Genomic DNA, 21,665 nt, shown 5'->3' with positions numbered 1-21,665 from the left:
GCTTTCACTCCACAGTGACGCTGCTTCTTCTTCTTCTTTCCTGTTTTACGGCGGTTGGCATCCAGCTTATTGGTGCATTACCGCCCCCTTCTGCTCCGGACAGTGACACTGATGACGTGTTATCTAGTGCGCCCGAGCTCCTGAGGGAGACGCACACTGTATTCAATGTATTCTACATTGTTTGTATTTTGGTATTGCTATATTTTTAAAAATTGTGCGTAGGTGTGCTGTGACGAGCAGGGCGGGCGAGAGCCGTGAGGGGCCGGTGGCGCGAGTGTTAATGAGCTTTACCTGGGAGGCTCACCGGCCTTGAGTCCCTCACGGAGGAGCTCCGGGAGCATAAAAGGAGGAGCGACTACAGTGAAGGACGAGAGAGGACCAGGCCTGGACTTTATTTTATGTTTTATTATGTTTGTGTGGCCGGTAGACGTCCGCGAGGGTCTGCCGGCATTACTTTCGTTTTGTTTGTGTATTTTGAGATTAAAGTTTACGTTGAATGTTCGCCGGTTCCCGCCTCCTTCTTCCCACAACTACTAACCATGTTACATGTGCATGTCGCGGATGTCCTAATCGCGTCACTGTCCGGTGCAGAAGTGGGCGGTAATGCACCAATAAGCTGGATGCCAAACAGTGTAAAACAGGAAAGAAGAAAAAGAAGCAGCGTCACTGTGGAGTGAAAGCGGATATACAACAGACCCGGAAGAGAAGACAATGCTGAATAAAGTCGTGGTTTTTGTTATTTTTGGACAAAAATTTATTTTAGATGCTTCAAAAAATTCTAACTAACCCACTGATGTCACATGGACTACTTTGATGATGTTTTTATTACCTTTCTGGACATGGACAGTCTACCGTATACATTTTCAATGGAGGGACAGAAAGCTCTCGGACTAAATCTAAAATATCTTAAACTGTGTTCCGAAGATGAACGGAGGTCTTACGGGTTTGGAATGACATGAGGGTGAGTCATTAATGACATCATTTTCATTTTTGGGTGAACTAACCCTTTAAACATGTACAGGAAGGAGAAACAGCTCAAAAGACAAACTTACAATGTGACACCACCAAATTACACATTTATTCTTCCGTACAAATTAATTTTTGCATGTATTCATACACATATACATACATATATATTACTTTAATTAAAAAGAAACTTAAACAACAACAACAACATAAATCACAAGTGTAATTTACAATTTCTTCTAGAATTCTTGAGGCACCTTGAGAGGTTCTCCAAAAGGTTCTTCTAACCCGAGGAACCCCAAAACGACAGCAAGGTCACCATGAAATCAAAACTGATTAATATTTTTTGTGTATTTATTATTATCATCATTATTTTTTTCTTAAATTAATGTGCCCTTGTAATTTTTAATCAAAATAACTGCCCCTCCCTCTTGCAGCGACATCTCTTCTCTTCTCTGACAACGTGTTTATTGGCATGAGGGCGGGACAACCTGTCACTCACATGAGATCGACCAATAGCAAACCACAACCATCCAATCAATACCCAATGGACAAAATCAAGCCCCGCCCTACATTTTTTCTTGTTCAAGAAGCCGTTTCATTTGGATATACATCACAATAAAGAAAAGACTATTGCAACTTCCGTTTCATGATGATACTTTAAATATCAATTTTTTTAATTTTTAAGTATTACTTTTTATGAATAGCATAATAAACCTTTTTCACAGACTGTGATGGCGCGTTTTAACGGTCATCAATATCGTTAATCCTGCAAAGTTTTTTATATTTTCATTTTTAAAAAAACGTATGAACATTTGAAGAGTTCAGATGCAAAAGCCTCTAAGTGCAATCTGAAATTTTCTTCTAAAATGAGCATTTTTATCAAGCTTGTATGTTTAGGTTCAGCAATTTCAGTTTAATGGCAATTAATAGGTAATTTTCATTGCCATTAAAGTGAAATTAATGAACATAAACATAAAAATGCTAATTTTAGAAGAAAATTTTAGATGGCACTTCATCAACTCTTCATTTATAACACTATACTTAGTATTATATTACCTTTGCATCCAATCACAAAAAACTAGTTAACTGACTGCCGTTATCAGTTGCTTTCTATTTTATTTCCTGTTTTTGAAAGTTGTGAAAACACTGTTGTGGAGTTTTTCTCTTGCTATTTGAACAAATGGAAACACGAAAAAATATATTTAATGAACTTTCTCCTGCTTCTGAGAAACCTGGAAATGTGAAAAGGGTCTATTGTCATAGTTCCACTACTTGCATTTCCAATTCCACAAAAAAAGGCTGACGACTGTGTATAAAATATAAAATAAATGCTTTATTAAATTATTGTGAATATTTAGCACTGAGATATTCATTCTCATGTATAAGTATGATACACAGGAAAGTTGTAAGGCACATTCATATGACAGCATAATTCACACTGTTTATATTCTTATGACGATTACATATACTGTATTTCAATGGAATGCTTAATGTAACGGATGATTAATACATCACAGTTATTGATCACATATGGCTTTAACAGCAGCTTATTATATTCTCTATTAACAGATGCAAAATTAAACCATAAGTGACGAGACATGAATCAGAGCCATTAGGGTTCGTTGTTAAGGCACTTTTTTTCACAATAAAACTTGTGACTATAATCAATGACTCACATTTTAGCAAAAGTTTCTTTGAGGGCTACATTTCTTCAAGAACAAACAGGATATTCTGGCCTTGTTAGTCCACAGGATGAGTAACAGTAAATGACTGCTTTCAGAAAGTGCCAACGTTGAACTGCATCTACGCAGTTGTTGCAAACAACAATTGTTCACAATGATGTCATATCCTGTACATCCAGGAGCAAAGCATCTTGCTTAGTCCGAAGGTGGTCTCGTACTACAAGATGTTTCACCAGTTCTGAGCTCAAATCTAAAAGCACAAATCAAATTAGTGTATGAGTAAAAATCTATGTCATTTTAAAAGTGTAAAAACATTTTGGATATGAGTTTAAAGAAGCATGGAAATTAGGTAACACCTTATTTTTAAGGTGACGTCTACATGTACTTACTACAGTAATAACAGTAAATTACACAAAATTTCAAGTAACTAACCCTAAACCAAACCCTAACCCTAACCGTAACTCTATAGTAAGTACATGTAGTTAATGAATATTACTCAGTACTAATATAATAAGTACAATGTAACTACATCGCCTCAAAGTGTAACCAGAAATTATAACACATTTGTGAGTCTCATTTTTGATTGAAAATGTTGTTGTTGCAGTTAAACGATTGCAGATTGTATCTTTGAGGAAAAAGATACCTTGAATGTCTTCATTCAATGAGGCCCTGAGCGCATTCAGCTGCAGTAAAGAGCATGTCTGCAGATCACTAAGGCTAAGAATCTTTCTTCTTATGTTGATGTTACTGTGGGTGGCTTCTTGCTGAAAATAAAACAAAAATATGCAAAAAATAAATACCAGAGAAATGAATGACCACCAAGACAGTCACATAAAAAAAACACAAACTGGATTAAGTTCAAATAACACAGAAATCTTACACTCACAGAGTACAACAGCAACATTCCTGAAGTAAAACTCCCATTTATTTTCTCCATAGAGAAACAGATTTTCAATGATTCTGTATAAACCTTTAAATAAATTAATACTTTTTTCAGCAAGGCAGGTTCTCAACCTTTTTGACTCCAAAGCCCCTTAATAATGATTGAAGGATTAATGATTATAATTCAAAAAAAAAAAAAAAAGTTTTACACACAATTCCTGCCTGATGAATTTACTATCTGATCAGACAAGCAGTTTGGAAAACGAATGGAGGGAAATTCCAATGGCGTTTTATGATTTTATAAATTTACATGACTTTCCCCATGTCTAGAAATCACACATTTATTAAAAAATAATTATTTAAATATAAATAATTTTAAATCATCTTGAGGCCCCCTAGTGGCCCCCGGGTTATGAACCGCTGCATTAAATTCATCAAAAGAGACAGTATGTTCCAGAAGATTCTATTTCAAATATATGCTTTCTATTAGTCAAACTAATGTATCACAGTTTCCACAAAAATATTAAGCAGCACAACTGTTTCGAAATGTTTCTTGAGCACAAAATCAGTATATTAGAATGATTTCTGAAGGATCACGTGACACTGAAGACTGAAGTAATGATGCTGACAATTCATCTTTGCATCACAGGAATAAATTATATCTTAAAATAGATTACAAAATAGAAAACAGATATTTGAAATAAAATAATATTTCGCAATAATACTCTTTTTATTGTAATTTTGATCAAATAAATGCAGCCGTAGTGAGCGACTTTCACAAAATATAGATATAATATAGAATTCAAATGAAACTTTGTAATGTGAATCATCCCAGAGCTGGTTGATTTGATTCATGACAGGAACTCTTTGTTGAAGATTTCTTAAAAAGAAAATTAAAGGGAAAAATAGTTCTGGAAACAAGGCCACTTTTCTGTAATCATTTACTCACCTGTAAGTCATCCTGTCTAGTGGAACACAAAAGCAAATATCTTGAATGATACTTTTATGGTGCTTGAAATTTTCAGTACCCATTACAAGCTCCATTTTTTAAAAAAACATTTCCTTTTGTGTTCCACAGAAGAAAGACAGACCATACTCTTGGGTGAACTATGCCTTTGAAACCTCTCACCTCTTTCTCTTTCTGTTCGGCCCATAGCTTGTCTCTGAGAGCCCTGAGTGCTGCTTTCACTTCCTGTTTTAGCCCCGGAGAGCAACTCCCACGTACCTCCACCTCACATGAGCTCTGAGGATGACAAAAACATAATACCTTTTGCAACCTCATAAATCATGACCTGAGATAGAACTTGAAAAACTCAGGGATCACGACTCTCAGCACCCACCTCCTTGCTAGATGCCCCTTCGTCATCCTCCCCCTCACTCTCACTGTTGTTGATGAAACAGAGCTGAAGATTTTTAGGGCTATTAAATCTGTTTAAAACACAGTGCACATTTGAATAGAAACATCAGAACAATGTATCTCAACATTATGAACCTGCACATGCGTAATACCGTGACGTTATGACTGGAACACGACAGGGACTGTAGTCGTTCTCATCTGCCCATGGCTCCCGGTGGAGTGAATGGTGTTTTGACCCTGTCCAGCATCCAAGTATTCTGTCTCGCTCTGATAAACCTAGACCCTAAAACACAAGGAGGTCTCTTTTCTCAATAGTTGCATACATATATGTATATATATAAAGATTAGATTAAGATTTTTTAATGTTTCTGAAAGAAGTCTCTTATGTTTGTTCACCATGGCTGCATTTATTTAATCCAGAATACAATAATACAGTCATATTTAAAATATTATTACAATTTAAAATAACTGTTTTCTATTTTAATATATTTTAAAATGTAATTTATTCCTGTGATGGAATAGCAGATCCTTTATATGCTGATTTGGTAATCAAGAAATATTTCTTATTATTATCAGACAGTTTCTTCATTTTGAAACCATCATATTCAGGAGTTTGGGGTAAGTAAGATAAAAAAAAAGAAGAAATTAGAATTTTATTTAACAAGTATGCATTAAATTGATCAAAAGTGACAGTAAAGATATTTATAATGTTACGCAAGTTTTCTATTTCAAATAATTGCTGTCCTTTTGAAATATTCATTAAAGAATCCTAAAAAAATGCATCACAGTTTCCAGAAAAATATAAATATTATAAAGTCCAGATAAAATGTTACCTCTGCTTTTTTTCTTCTTTCCTCTTCCTGCCTTTCTAGCTCTGCAATCCGTAAACTTAAATCCTCCCACTGCATGATGGGTAGGTCGTGATCACCCAGGGGGGGCTCTTCACTGTTCTGTTTGGTCCCCTGGCCAGAGGGTGAGGGGTCATCTGTGGTCCTCTCATAATGCCTGTCGCTGTCTGGATTCTCCTCCATCCGTTGGAGAGTGGTGCTAGTCCAGCACAGACAGGCTAAAAGCACAAAACAATAAATATAATCAAGTAAAAAGAATTAAGATCATTTCCAAAACCTTTCCAAATCTTTCATAAAGCTAAATTATTTTGAAAGATTTTTGGGTCAGTAAGAGTAATGTTTTTTTTTAAAGTCTTTTATGCTCAACTATGCCACATTTATTTGATCAAAAATACAGTTCATAAAGTAATATTGTGAAATATATATATATATATATATATATATATATATATATATATATATATATATATATATATATACACAACCTAAATAATGGTTTTCTATTTTAATATATTTTAAAATGTTTTATTCCTGTGATGCAAAGCTGAATTTTCTGATCCTTCAGAAATCATTCTAATATGCAGATTTGCTGCTCAAGAAACATTATTATCAATGTTGAAAACAGTTGTGCTGCTTAATATTTTTGTGAAACCATTATACATTTTTTTCAGGATTATTTGATGAATATAAATTCATAAGAACAACATTTATTTGAAATAGAAATCTTTTGTAACATTATAAATGTCTTTACTGTCACTTTTGATATTGTGTCCTAAAAAAAGTATCTGATCCCAATGGTCTTGTGTATGTTGAGATAGAGTTAAGACGAATTAGAGTTACAACAGGGTTGACAGTTTTATAGCAAAATTGACATTTAGCAATCAAACTGAGCATATTTCCTAACACAGCTAGGAGAATTTGGAAACATGGCTGGGAACAAGCCAAAAGACGTCCTCGTGAAGACAAAAGAAAAAATACATTTACCACACTTTTGTTTATGTATAAAGTTACATAGGCTACAAGAGAAAATGCCTGCAATAACACATAGCCTACTAAAAGTGGCTATCTGTTCATTGTTCGTGTCATTGTTTACACACCACGATGGACAAAATGAAAAGACCCTCCAAATAAGACACTAGGGTATTTAATTTCATTTCAGGCCTTTAAAGGAAAACCATGCTACATTAAAATTCTTGTTTTCAGAGAAAACAACTTAGTTGCCCAGTCAGTCACATTAAAGCAGCTTTTCCGTTTGCTTCGTGACGCATGACTAATACGTGCATCTTTACAAACAAATCATCAAGATATTTTTTTTTCTATCAATCACACACTTTATACTTAATATTACAAGTGACAAAGTTGGATCGTATTGCGGCTGAGCCCCTCCAGTTCCTGTTTTCTTTTCTGGAAGATGTTGATGACATTAATTCACTCACCTTTTATCGGAAAACTGAGGTCGACATCGCGACTGTCACCTAAACTTCAATGTATTTACACATTACGCTCAGTTTAATGAATTATTTCTCACTACTTCAATCCTTCCTCTGCTGGAGAGGAAACACCCCTTTGGCGTTCCCTTTCCTCCCGCCCTCCGTCCGTGCTTCTTCTCCTGTTTTCTTAAACCGCAAGTTAAAGGCGACTTTTTATCGAAGTCAATCTTCTGAACTTGTGGAGTCAGTTGCTTCTGTTAAAGTTTGAATTGCGCGAATGTTTTGTATACTGTTATAGTGACAGCTGGAAGTGCAGATAAGACTGTTTGGGAAAGTGTTGAGAAAGACGGTGTCCGATTTCACATGTTGGGAGATGAGGACTGCGAGCAGATGGGAAAGTCTGCGGGACAGTGTCGTGTTCACACTGCTGATGAAAGCTGTGATGCAATGCTTCAATTATGTAGAAAATCACATCCCCTTAAACCCTAACAGAAACTTCACATCGCATCGCTATGTAAATATTTAAAAATTCTGGAGGAGATGGAGGTTGTTGATTCGCCACGATACAGTGTGAAAGCAGTGAACTAAACATTGAAAAAACATCAGAAATAATTTTATTTTGCAGGATCATACAGTAAAAAAGAAAATTAAATGGAATATTTAAAAAAAAAAAAAAAAAAAAATCTTAAAAGGCTTAATGACTAAAATGTCAAGTTACCATCAAGTAAACAGTAAATATTTTACACTATCAACAAAATGGTTTCACTACTTATGCCAACATTTCTTTTCTAGCAATACTGGCCCTTTAATGAGACCAAATTATTTTTTATAATCTCTGGAGATACCTATAGACAGAAAAAAAGGAGTGTTATGTCATTAACCCATTTACGTACATATTCCCCCTAATGATTTTTTATTTATTTTTTTAGTCAGGATCTATTAAGTGAAGATAGTGTATTACCCGTGAAGTTCATGCAGCTTTATTGCTGTCATTAAAGCAAAAGAAAAATATAAGATTTTCAAATCAAATGTTTCAATTTAACTTCAGTCAATGCTATTATTTTATTTTTCTGTTTGTTATGCTAATAATAAAGGAAAAATATGACACATACACACACACCGGCCACTTTATTAGGTACACCTTGCTTGTACAAGGTTGGAGACCATTTTGCCTTCAAAACTGCCTTAATTCTTTGTGGCATAGATTCATCAAGGTGGTGAAAACATTCCTCAAAGATTTTGATCCATATTGACATGATGAAACCAGCTTGAGATGATTTGAGCTTTGAGACATAGCACATTATCCTGCTAGAAGTAGCCATTAAGAGTCATTAAGGGTCATAAAGAGATGGACATGGTCAACAACAATACTCAGGAAGGCTGTGGCATTTAAACAATGCTTAATTGGTACTAGGGGCCCAAAGTGTGGCACAAGCCTGAACCGCTGATACAACCGTTATGACAAACTCTGAATGTTGCAACAGAAATCAAGAATGATCAGGCCAGGCAATGTTTTTCCAATCTTCTATTGTCCAAATATGTTGAGCCCGTGCCAGTTGTAGCCTCAATTTCCTGTTCTTAGCTGGCAGGAGTGGTACCCGGTGTAGTCTTCTGCTGCTGTAGCCCATCTGCTTCAAGGTTTGATGTGTTTGCATTCAGAGATGCTCTTCTGCAGACCTCGGTTGTAACGAGTGGTTATTTGAGTTAGTGATGCCTTTCTATCAGCTCTAACCAGTCTGGCCGTTCTCCTCTGACCTCTGGCATCAACAAGACATTTTTGTCCACAGAACTGCCGCTCACTGGATATTTTCTCTTTTTCAGACCATTCTCTGTAAACCCTATAGATGGTTGTGCACTGAAATTCCAGTCGATCAGCAGTTTCTGAAATACTCAGACCAGCCCATCTGGCTCCAACAACCATGCCACATTCAGAGTCACTTAAATCACTTTTCTTCACCATTCTGATGTTCAGTTTGAACTTCAGCAGATCATCTTGAGCTTGCCTTATTAGATATTTGCATTATGAAGCAGCTGAACAGGTGTACCTAATAAAGTGGCCAGTGAGTGTATATTAACTTTGATCGCTATAATTAAGAATTATTAAGAGAATTTTCTTCATTCAGTTTTTATACAGACTTTCTTTTCCTACAAAAAGAAAGCCTCTCAGATGTGACAGCAAAACGGTAATGCATTTCATTTGTCCTCAAACTAGCTAAACTCAATCAGTCTGTTCTGGTGAAGCTTCCAAAAGCTCCCACTGTGTGGCATCAATGAGCCTATAGTTGATCTGTCTGTATTTCTGTGGGTCTTTCTTCCTCTGCCTGCCCACCTCTTCATATAGACTCTCAAACACTGGCTGAGGGGGTGTGAATCGGGCTACCCTGGCCAGATCCAGGTAATAATCCCACTGATCCTTGTCCAAATTGAGCAAGTGCTTCACCTGCACACCTGTGTCTAGTTTTTTTTGCATCTCTCTCTGCACCTCCTTCTCCATCTCTTCCTGAGTTGGCAGCTTTACCGAACCCTCCAGGACAGCTAGAGCAAACTGAACCTATGGATAAAAATGATAATGTTTGAGTGGGAATGAATCACATTCACTATTCAAACAATTCAAACCAAACCGTTTGTTTCTCTCTGCTCACCTGACAGTCAAAATGTATGAAAGGGCAAATAATTTTGCAAATGCCAATAAAAAAAATCGACGGGAAGCCAGGAGGCAGCAAGTACTTATAGAGCGGAGTCACAAAAAGATCCTGTACGTCCAGGCCTAGCTCTGATGGACAAAGGAAAGGGAAGTTAAAGTTGTATCCTGTACAGAACAGAAGAATATCAGCCTGGCTCACTGATCCATCCTGGAACTGTAAAGATCCATCCTCCAAGACCCCAACAACAGAGGTAGCCTGCCGGATACCCAGAGGCAGAGGTAGGGACATAGTTGGTGTGTTATGACTTAGAATCACCTAAAATGAGAAAAAAAAAAAATTGTGGATGAGAAAGAGAGAAAACAGATTCATTCAAACTCTCACTTGGTAGCAACGAGGCCAGCTTCATTTTTTTTTTATTCCTTACAGATACTAAGGCCAGTTGAAAGTAGATGGATAGGATTGACAAATGAAAAACTAAATTTGATTTAAAGGGATACGGCAATTAAAAATAACATTTCTGTCATTATTTATTGACCCACAAGTTGTTCAAATTTTCCTTTGTGAAACTCAAAAGAAGAAGTCATGCTGATGCAATAAAAATGCACGGGGGAAGATTTAAAGTAACAATGAAATGGATGCTGTGACAGATCTTTTCTTTTTGTGACACATCAGAGTGTAACAGATTTTTTTTTTTAAATGTAGGGTGGGGAATTGGTTCTATAGCAATCAGTTGTTGATTGGATGTTGAGATGTTGGCATTGCACTCCAAAGTGAAGGCAGATAAACAGGAGCTTACAGTATAGTGGGGTTTAAGTGGATTAAATGGTTGGAGAAGTCCTGCATACATCACTAGAGAGAAGTCTGATTTTCACAGCAAGGTTGAGTTATGAAATTTTGATTAAAAATTATGATTAATAATTAAAAAAAAAATTGAAACAAAGCAAATAAATTGTTCACTATAATCTAAATTTAGAAAATAGTGTGAATTTTCATGTTGACTTTATAACTTGTTAAATATGGATATTTTTCTCACACAAACGCATCACTTCGCTTCAGAAGGCCTTTATTAATCCCCCGGAGCCGTGTGGAGTACGTTTATGATGGATGGATGCACTTTCTTGAGCTTCATACTCGTTGGCCCCCTTCACTGCCATTATAAAGCTTTGATGTGTCAGGATATTTATTAATATAACTCAAGATTATGTTCATCAGAAAGAAGAGTCATACACACTTAGGATGGCTTGAAGGGGAGTACATTTTTGGGGTAATTTTAATTTTAAAGTGAACTAATTCTTTAAGCCCTGATTTCAAAGACAAGGTTTAAGCTAGTCCTAGTCTAAAATCCATGTTTGAGCTGTTTTAACTAAAAGCAACTTGCACTGACATATCTTAAAATAAGTCAGTGCCATCATTTTGTCCCAAGATGCACACCAGTAATGTTTTTTAAACATTAAAAGACATATTTAATAAAAGACACTTAAAAGTCCTAATTGAACTAAGGCCTAGTCTAAGCCCTGTCTGTGAAACCAAGCCTAAAATCAGGGTTTATCAATCAGGGTTATTATTGTTATCTAAAAATAAAAACATTTTTGTTACTTGAAATAAAATAAACGTTAACTAAAATAAAATATAATATAAGAAAAATTAAACTTTTTTCAGCTAGTTGCCAAGGCAACATTTTTCATTTTTAAAATTGAAATAAAAATACTAAAAAATTATATTGATATTTAAAAAAAAAAGCAACTAATAAAAATGCCCAAAATGCCAGAATTAAATTGAAAACAGAAAATTAAATTTAAGACAGAACATATAAAAAAGAAAACAAAAAATTCTAAATATTACTTAATTAAAACTATAATAGAATATCAATGATACTAAAATAACACTGCTTTAACAGACTGCTTTTATGGTGCTTTTGGTCATGTTTTGGAGCACAGCATCTGTCATCATTCAGAGCTGCATGAACTGACATCTTTTGTGTTCCACAGATGAAAAGAAAAAAAAAAATGGCTTTGAAATGACATGAGGGGTGAGTGGATAGTGACAAATATTCATTTTTGTGAGACCAACCCTCCAATTCCCAACCAAATAAAGCTGCGCCATTTTGGTATATGTGATACTGTAAAAAAAAAAAAAAAAAAAAGAAGTTAAGCCACAAACCTGGGCATTAACTTGGACTAACTCAATGGAAATGTCCACACCAGATGCTCTGGCCCCCAAGACCACGACGGACTTGTTGGCAAAGGCCTCTGGACAGCGGTACGAGTGGCTGTGTAAGAATTTCCCTGCAAAACAGCAGCGGAAGAAGTCAAAGATAAATGTAAGAAGATGAGAGACAGAGAGAAAAAGAGGAGATGCAGGGGTGTAATGAGACTAATGGTTGGGGCTTTCAGGGTTATGCATTTGTAGTGATCAGTGATCATTTGTTGTACCTTTAAAATGCTCTATTCCAGGAATGTAGGGCAGGTGGGGGTCGGAGTAATGCCTGCAGAAAGAGGAAGGAAATATGAGTCAGTGCTGAGACGCTAAAGGGCTCCTGTGGTCTTCTGAATTCCCTCACAGAAATGCCACATGAATGCATAACATAATACCCATTCACATCACCTCTGAGAGAATTCAGCAAGATAAAAGCCTCCGGGAATATTATAGGGTAAATGAACATGCCACTATTTGAATAATGCTATGCATTTAGAACATCACTGCGAAGCTGCAATTGGAGATTAGATGCAATTGTGTCCATTTGAGCATGTCTGGGAGATAAAAGGACTCTTTAAAATGGCATTCCTCACCCATTGCAGACGAACACTGAGTCGAATGTCTGCGTGTTCCGGTCTCCACATGTGCGGTGCGAAATTACCTCCCACGTCACAGCTCCCCCCGTCTCCGTCTCCATGGAGACGGGCTTCACCTTTTCCACCGCGGTGTTGAACTGTGAGGGACAAAGCAGTCTGTCATAAGCAATATTCTTGCTTCTGTTGGTAAGAAAAATACTAATACTGAGAACATTTCTACTGTGGCTTTGAAGCACACGGGTCCTTCGATTTTTGTAGTGATGCTGATGTCTTTGACTGACAAGCAGAGAGGTCAGTGGCCCCTACAACCCTGATCAATAGGCAGTCCGTAATGATCGCAAGTTTCTGGCCACTAGTTGATGAACAATTTTACCCTAATATAGCTTATTCAGAGTTTTATGTAGGTGGACTATGATCATGTTCCAGCAATTGTGGGAAGAGACATCAGTAAATACCAGACTTTTACCATTACCATTGCTTTCTCAGACTTAGAATACATGGACACATGCCAAATAGCCTCCGTCACCTGATGATTTATTCATATTGTATGTTAAATGTCACATTGTGTGAAGAAACATCACCATTAATTTTGTTAGTACCTTTTTTTACAAAATGTCCTATCAATTTTTCTCATTTTAATGGCGTTTCATCTGCTTACTCAATACTCAAATATCTAGGGACATTATGTTTAGGACTGCAAAATATAGTCATAGGAATGGTGATTGGTTTATAACACTCTGGATGGTTTATCTCCTGGTTTAGGCTTTAATAAATCTAAAAAAATGAATAGTCAAATCCACATTTCTTGCACTGAAAGAATAATTTAGTAGGATTCTGATTAAGTTTCATTACAAACATATTAAAGACAAACACATACCTTGATATGACGGGCAATATCATAACTCTCACAGTATTTTTCCAAATACCGCTGAACCGATGTATGGTGCAAAAAAGAAGGCAGGTGGTCATCAAAGGGAAAATCAGGGAACATCATAACCTCCTTAGGCAAATTGGTTCTTTAAAACAGATATGAGATTTTATAGTACATAATGTTGCATAAAAATTGGACACAAATGAAAAACAAATAAATTCCCTGCTCATATATATATATATATATATATATTATATATATACAGTATCTCCACTCACATTTTTTGTAAATATTACATTTTATCTTTTCGTGTGACAACACTGAAGAAATGACACTTTAAAAGTAGTGAGTGTACAGCTTGTATAACAATGTAAATTTGCTGACCCCTCAGTCATTAATGTCTAAACCGCTGGCCACAAAAGTGTTTACACCCCTAAGTGAAAATGTCCAAATTGGGCCCAAAGTGTCAATATTTTGTGTGGCCACCATCATTTTCCAGCACTGCCTTAACCCTCTTGGGCATGGAGTTCACCAGAGCTTCAGAGGTTGCCACTGGAGTCCTCTTCCACTCCTCCATGATGACATCACGGAGCTGGTGGATGTTAGAGACCTTGCGCTCCTCCACCTTCCGTTTGAGGATGCCCCACAGATGTTCAATAGGGTTTAGGTCTGGAGACCTGCTTGGCCAGTCCATCACCTTTACCCTCAGCTTCTTTAGCAAAGCAGTGGTCATCTTGAAAGTGTGTTTGGGGTCGTTATCATGTTGGAATACTGCCCTGCGGCCCAGTCTCCGAATGGAGGGGATCATGCTTTGCTCATTCATGGTTCCCTCAATGAACTGTAGCTCCCCAGTGCCGGCAGCACTCATGCAGCCCCAGACCATGACACTCCCACCACCATGCTTGACTGTAGGCACACTTGTCATTGTACTCCTCACCTGGTTGCCGCCACACACGCTTGACACCATCTTATCTCGGTCTCATCAGACCACAGGACATGGTTCCATTAATCCATGTCCTTAGTCTGCTTGTCTTCAGCAAACTGTTTGCGGGCTTATTTCTTCCTTCTGGGACGACAGCCATGCAGATCAATTTGATGCAGTGTGCGGCGTATAGTCTGAGGACTGACAGGCTGACCCCCCACCCCTTCAACCTCTGCAGCAATGCTGGTAGCACTCATACGTCTATTTCCCAAACACAACCTCTGGATATGACTCTGAGCACGTGCACTTAGCTTCTTTGGTCGACCATGGCGAGGCCTGTTCTGAGTGGAACTGGTCCTGTTAAACCACTGTATGGTCTTGGCCACTGTGCTGCAGCTCAGTTTCAGGGTCTTGGCAATCTTCTTATAGTCTACACCATCTTTATGTAGAGCAACAATTCTCAGATCCTCAGAGAGTTCTTTGCCATGAGGTGCCATGTTGAACTTCCAGTAACCAGTATAAGAGAATGAGAGCAATAACACCAAATTTAACACACCTGCTCCCCATTCACACCTGAGACCTTGTAACACTAACGAGTCACATGACACTGGGGACAGAAAATGGCTAATTGGGCCCAATTTGGACATTTTCACTTAGGGGTGTACTCACTTTTATGGCCAACGGTTTAGACATTTATGGCTGTGTGTTGAGTTATTTTGAGGGGACAGCAAATTTACACTGTTATACAAGCTGTACACTCACTAATTTACATTGTGTCATTTCTTCAGTGTTGTCACATGAAAAGATAATAAAATATTTACAAAAATGTGAGAGGTGTACTCACTTCTGTAAGATACTGTGTGTATATATATATATATATATATATATATATATATATATATATATATATATATATACACACAGTATCTCAAAAATTGTAATCTTTTTAATCTTTAATCAAAAAACGTCACCCCAAAAACAACAATCCGATGATTCAATCAATTCCCGATGGACAAATTCAAGTCCCACCCTATGTTTAATCTTCTTCGAGAAGTCGTTTCTCTCGGATACACATCACAATAGGGAAGAAAAGCAGAGGAGCTTGACATTCGGCTCCCCTCTGGACATAATGGGTAGAGTTTGAAGGTACAGCCACACCCTGACCCTACCCATAACCCTATCCCTAAACCTAATCCAGAACCAACCATCACATTCAGAAAGGGGGAGCTGACTCTGCAGTAAGCACCAATATCGTAAATCTCACAGTATTTTTCCAAATACCGCTGAACCGATGTATGGTGCAAAAAAGAAGGCAGGTGGTCATCAAAGGGAAAATCAGGGAACATCATAACCTCCTTAGGCAAATTGGTTCTTTAAAACAGATATGAGATTTTATAGTACATAATGTTACATAAAAATTGGACACAAATGAAAAACAAATAAATTCCCTGCTCAATATATATATATATATATATATATATATATATATATATATATATATATATATATATATTACACAAACACACACACACACACACACACACACACACACAGAGTGAAGGAGAGGGGAAGGGCCAACAGAGAGAGAGACTGAGATTCAGAAGTAATATTATATATATATACATACATTATATATATATATATATATATCTCCCCTCACATTTTTTTGTATATATTTTTTTATATCTTTTCATATTAAAACACTGAAGAAATGACACTTTGCTACAATGTAAAGTAGTGAGTGTACAGCTTGTATAACAGTGTAAATTTGCTGTCCCCTCAATTGAAGAAAACACTATTGAAACTTCCATTTCATGGCTACTTTAATAGGTTAGGCTTGTTAGTCTGGGAGATCAGACAAGCTAGACTAACCTAAACCAGCCCAAAAGTCCTAAAAACTACAAGGTTTAAGATGTCTTTATTCTTGGCAGGATTATGGACAACTTATTGCTCTCTACCTGAGGTCCCTATACATACTGCTGTGGATGGGATACCCATTGTCATATGTGCCAACTCTTTCCTCATAGAACCAGGTCCCACCCAAATGATCAGTCATTTCATACACCACGGGTGGATCAAAGGTCTCGGGCCTTGACAGAATGTGTCGAGCGGCGCAAAGCCCTGCCGGCCCAGCCCCTATCACCGCGACACGAGCTCTACTCCTCAGCTCCATTCTCCAGAGCTACACGAAAACTGAAACAGACACGGAAATAAACAGACAATAATTAATAAAGTTTCAGAGTGAAAAAGCCAAAAGTATTCTACCCTCCAATGTTATATAATTTCTCGTCATTTATATGAATAAACAATAATTATATTTTCCTGACATATGTGCGCATGCGCATTGTCGTTCTTTATCAGCATACCTGCAGGTCTCATATGAGTCAGAAGCAATTACCTGTTCTGGATCGGAAACCTCACTGCCGGTAATCACTCACACACACTACACACAAAGCTGTTTACTGCGGAGATTTAGCGAACATAATCCCCCATTTTGAAGGCCTTTCGAAAAGAAATGCTTGGTCACCACAACAGTTGAATAATGTGTCACTAATGTGAACTTCGGTCATGTCTTTGAGTCAGCTGCCTCCAATCAATGTGGATTTCTCCTCTGTTGTTTGCTGTGGGACGGCTGCATTGGCTGAAAGGAAAATCTTCCGGCAAGCTCACTTTATAACTGTCAGTTCTTATCAGTAACGAGACACACACTCTCACTGTATACGCCACTGCCAATTCTTTAACAGTTTCACTATACCAATACCGTTACCAACACATTTCCGTCGTTTCTTTTCCTAAGTAATGATCTGACTGGCTGTAAAAGGGGGGGCGGATGATATAAGCGCGTGAAATGAATTCAAAATAAAGGCACATTCACTTTCACTTTCACTCAGTCACCTTTAAAGCTAATTTATCTAAAAACACGATGAAACAGTTGATGTACAAATCTCTGAAACTAAGAGAGCGGTTTCTTGAAGTACAGAGTTAATATTTTATGAACCACCCAGTTTACTCTTGGGTAGCTATAGTTATTGACATCATGTCAAATTAGTTTATTTGTTTACATCAAGTTTAAGTGTTTTACAGCAAGTGTTCTGATGGTATCAGAATGTTTACATGGTACTTTCAAAGAATACCATGGTGCCTGTTTAATAAAAAAGTACCTTTGTACTTTTTTTGTTAGTTCATATTTGTACAATAAGACACTCTTTGTGAATTTACTGTATACATAGCAAGATGTTGCAGCAGGAGTGTCGCTTGACCCAGTGAAATACTGTGCCCCAGTAAAATATAACTGATAAATTCTTACGATGTACATATTACCATATACTGACCATTCAGTACTGACTGAATAATTTCCCCTGGTAATATTTTGTAAATGAAACACTCTTTTGATGTATCAAGTCAACGAGTTTGCAAAAAGGTAGCAAGTCAGCTTGATTTAGACAGTTCACTCAGGCACCGAATTGTTTGATTCCTCATTCAGAAATAGCAGTGGGATACTTTATACGACAGAAAACGGAAAAAGGATGCTGGATGAGGTGGTTCTTTACCTAATATCCATTATAGGAAACAAAATTTTTCTTCTATCACTTCAACAATGAAGCAGCTCTTTACTGCACACAGTGTCATGGACACTGTACTGCAGGTAAAAAGTATTTACATATCCATAACATTAACAAAAAATAATCTCAAAATACAGGGACAATGTTTTTGATAAGTAGCTTGTCAAAGGCTAGAAACACTCCTGGTTGACAGGACAGTGTAACTCGGATTGCTTTTTGTTGTGGTGGCTGTTGTTGGGCCCTGTTATGAGTGAGACTTATGTTTTATTAGTTTACTTTATAATTCATAATACTCAATTCTTTACTTTATATAAAAATCCCATAATTACAGACTACTGTTAATACTGAATTGGATAAAAGCACTGAGTGGAGCGGAAATACTTGAGGCTAAATTACAAAGAATTGATGTTACATTACATTGCAGATCACCATAAAGATTATGTTCAAGTTAATTATATTTAATTAAGTTTAAATTGCATGATTATAATTATGCAGAATTTACCGCAGGCAGCTAGTCTTTATTTTATTTTTATTTTTTGGAGTATGATAGGCCTATATTATTCAAGGCCTTTATGAAAATGACTTGGTTCTAAACGTCAAAAACCCTATAAACATATCTCTACATTTACTACTTGTTAATATTGATGTAAATGGTCTGAAACTTTACTGGCTATAAATTATGGTAAGGAAAGGTTGTAGATACAACATCAAACACTAGTTTTGTATACTTTTTGCATTATCTTTTCTGTCAAGTACAGAGTGCTTCTGTTTGCTGCCTCTAAATACCACCCTGTTCTTTTTCCAAAGTTATGTCTTTGACTCGAGTAAACTTGGAGTTTACTGACATTTATCAGGCTCACTGATCCGATGGTGGCATTTTATCAGAGCTTCTCTGGTCTGAATGTCTACAGAGCAGGATGGACAGAGGCCACACAGATAAAGCTTCATTTCTGCTGATCATTGATAGGGTTGTACTAGGGGACATTTACTAAGTTAAAACTATTTGCTCCACAATTATAGTGCATGAATGATTAATCTCAAATAGCTGGATGAAAATAGTCAGCTGAGATTGGAAAATTGTAACACCAGTCTACACTTATGTAGTAAAGGCTCCAAGGCCATTCAGTTTTAGATATTAGCTTTCAGTCTTGTGTAGTGCTCAGTTACTAATACTAGTGATTTGAATTATTTTCCTAGTGATTCATTTCACAATGATTTGATTTCACATTTAGGACAGAAAGGCTAAAGGCCTTGAAGTTGGCATGAAATGAAAATTCACCCTAGTTGCTAAATGCGTGTTATTGTGAGTCATGATGCATGTGTTTCATATATTAAAAATTGTTTTGACCTCATAATTTTTTATCAAAACATCATAACTCAATCTTTCATGCAGTGAAACGAGAGACTTCTGTCTGGTGATGAACTTCTCCAATCATATAGTACAATTTAACCCAGCTCTCTTACAATCCACTAAAACCTCACATTCAGGTCTGCCCCCGTCCAGTCAACAACCAGTGGATAGAACCAAGTCCCCGCCTACATTTTTGTTCTTTTGTGATAGTTTGTTTCACTTGGATGTACGACCATAATTTGGAAGAAAAGATCTTTTTCAACTTCCATTTTATCAACTTTAATACAGTAGCCCAGGGATTCTCAGACCTTTGAGGTCCACATTCCTGCATGACATGAGTTTACACAACATAATTTTCAACTAAAAACAGAAAACTTTTTATGCTTTTTGGTTGTTAATTTACACGTTAGCAGCATTTTGTGGGCCTGAAAATGCAAACTTTTGAAAACAGGTTTCAAAGTGCAAGTTTTTGAAAACAATACCATTATTGTCTGTTCAGTCTATAGGCACATAGTTTTTCTTTACAAAGTGACATCGCCAAATACTGGCCTGGCATGCATAATACAGCATTTTTAATTGTTTTCGCGGATCCCTGTGAACAGGGATAGTTTTTGAAAACATTGTCGCCTCAAAAACTTTTCAATTTTTAGTACATCGTTGAAGCTTGAACCTGAACCTTGAGGGCCAGAGTTGAGAACCCCTGCTATAGCCTCAGACAATCCACTAGGTCAGTGCTGTTCAGACAGAGATGGTCTTATTATTGGGAGTAATGGGTCCATGGCTCTACCATTATGCGTAACGGCTAACTTGGATTACTAGTGCCTTGATAACTAATCACATTACAGCCTTGATGTCATTGAATTTAGTTCAGAGTTGAGACAGTCAATCACTGTTTGTGGACACCATAGAAATGAATGAGAAGTGCCATAAAATTAATCATTGTTGCGCAATTGTCCATGATTTCTCTTATAAAACAGCATTTTTTTTTCAGTGTAAACTAGCCGAGAAGCTACTTCCTTACAGAAGCGGCTTATTCAGCGTAGTGAATCCTCTCCTCCATTGACATCAATTTTAAAAAACGCTCTCTTGTCTCCTTCCCTGCGTGCCACAGCGTTAGACATATTCTCAAAACTTTGATTGCCCCCAGAATATTTTGTTGTATGAATATGTAAACAGTCAATTTATCAAAACAGAGAATCTGCTTAAAGGTGCTATAGAGGATGTTTTGTTTTATACATTTTTGCAATATTACTTGAAACTGTCTTTACTAACTGATAAAAGGCTATTTATTAGGTGCACTGAAAGGAATAATATTAAAGGTGCTCTAAGTGATGTCACGCATTTTTAGGCCAAAACATTTTTTGTCACATACAGCAAACATCTCCTCACTATCCACTAGCTGCCTGTCCCCTGAACACACTGTAAAAAAAACGCGGTCTCTGTAGTCGCCACAAGCTCCGAAAACGGCAATAAAAACAAACTGGTGTAGCCTGGACCACGAATCATAATAAACACGCTCCAGCCAATAACCGACAAGAATGATCTTAAATGCGCGTTCATGACTGTTTCAGGAAGCACGGAGGGGAGGGGGAGGAGGAGGAGGGAGGGTCTAGCTAGCCTCTGTTTTGTTTGACAACACTTCGAACGTCAACAGGAAGTTACTCCGCCCAGGATCACTTAGAGAACCTTTAATATACATCATCTGTGCACGAGGTAGAACCCTTAACAACATCAGCCAATCATTTACGCGATCATCGCGTAAACGATTGGCCCTCTGGCTTGTCAATCACTGCCATGACGTTCCTTGTGAGAGACGTGCATGGCTGCGCGCTCCAGTAACTTTCCACACTCTACAGGCGCCACATGCGATGTTTTTTATCAGGAGACAGGAGTAACAACTGCAGATTATGAGTTACCTGCGGTGAGTCCGACATAATGAATCCACTAACACGACACAGCAAATGCCGGTGGTAAACACTCGTGTTCCAATACTCGTGCATGAGTTTTGGGAGGCGTTCTCTTGAAATGAGCTGTGAAGGAGGGGGGTTGTTCTTATTTCAAAAATTCACCAACAGTCTTAAGTTTCTCAGTCAACGAAAAGATCCTCTTTAGCACCTTTAAAAAACATAAAAAAAAAGAAAAAAACCTGAGAAAATTGCATTTTTATCAAAAATTGTCCGGATTGGAACGATGATCAAAACATAGATGGAGTAAACTGAGTCCATCAACACCCTCAAAGCTTGCTCTGTCCTATACCTCTTCCTGAGTTCGACATTTCTCTTGGTAACGTTAGGCAGTTTTGATTTATAATTGCTTTTGAATGTTTGGTGAACATGTTAGCTTTCTCTTGTGT

General features: G+C 37.1%; 2 protein-coding genes across 2 annotated transcripts; both read right to left on the bottom strand.

The window, feature by feature from the left end:
- Nucleotides 1-2,083: 2,083 nt before the first annotated feature.
- Nucleotides 2,084-7,497, bottom strand: im:7136398 (schwannomin-interacting protein 1). Its single transcript, XM_067399343.1, has 7 exons — nucleotides 7,175-7,497; nucleotides 5,724-5,956; nucleotides 5,043-5,173; nucleotides 4,874-4,961; nucleotides 4,663-4,776; nucleotides 3,295-3,415; nucleotides 2,084-2,901 (listed from the first exon to the last, which is right to left on the bottom strand). The coding sequence occupies exons 2-7, from the start codon at nucleotides 5,919-5,921 to the stop codon at nucleotides 2,801-2,803; spliced, it is 753 nt and encodes a 250-aa protein (XP_067255444.1). The 5' UTR covers nucleotides 5,922-5,956; nucleotides 7,175-7,497; the 3' UTR covers nucleotides 2,084-2,800.
- Nucleotides 7,498-7,795: 298 nt separating this feature from the next.
- On the bottom strand, nucleotides 7,796-17,161 carry LOC137029693 (uncharacterized). The gene is made up of 8 exons (XM_067399342.1): nucleotides 16,797-17,161; nucleotides 16,357-16,591; nucleotides 13,483-13,621; nucleotides 12,603-12,742; nucleotides 12,246-12,298; nucleotides 11,974-12,098; nucleotides 9,811-10,128; nucleotides 7,796-9,719 (listed from the first exon to the last, which is right to left on the bottom strand). The coding sequence occupies exons 2-8, from the start codon at nucleotides 16,569-16,571 to the stop codon at nucleotides 9,387-9,389; spliced, it is 1,323 nt and encodes a 440-aa protein (XP_067255443.1). The 5' UTR covers nucleotides 16,572-16,591; nucleotides 16,797-17,161; the 3' UTR covers nucleotides 7,796-9,386.
- Between the last annotated feature and the right edge of the window lie 4,504 nt (nucleotides 17,162-21,665).

This window comes from Chanodichthys erythropterus, chromosome 10, assembly GCF_024489055.1.
Source record: "Chanodichthys erythropterus isolate Z2021 chromosome 10, ASM2448905v1, whole genome shotgun sequence".
In the NCBI taxonomy this organism is placed as follows: Eukaryota; Metazoa; Chordata; class Actinopteri; order Cypriniformes; family Xenocyprididae; genus Chanodichthys; species Chanodichthys erythropterus.
The sequence above is the reverse complement of the archived record's forward strand: the minus strand, read 5'-3'. Positions and strand labels throughout refer to the sequence as shown.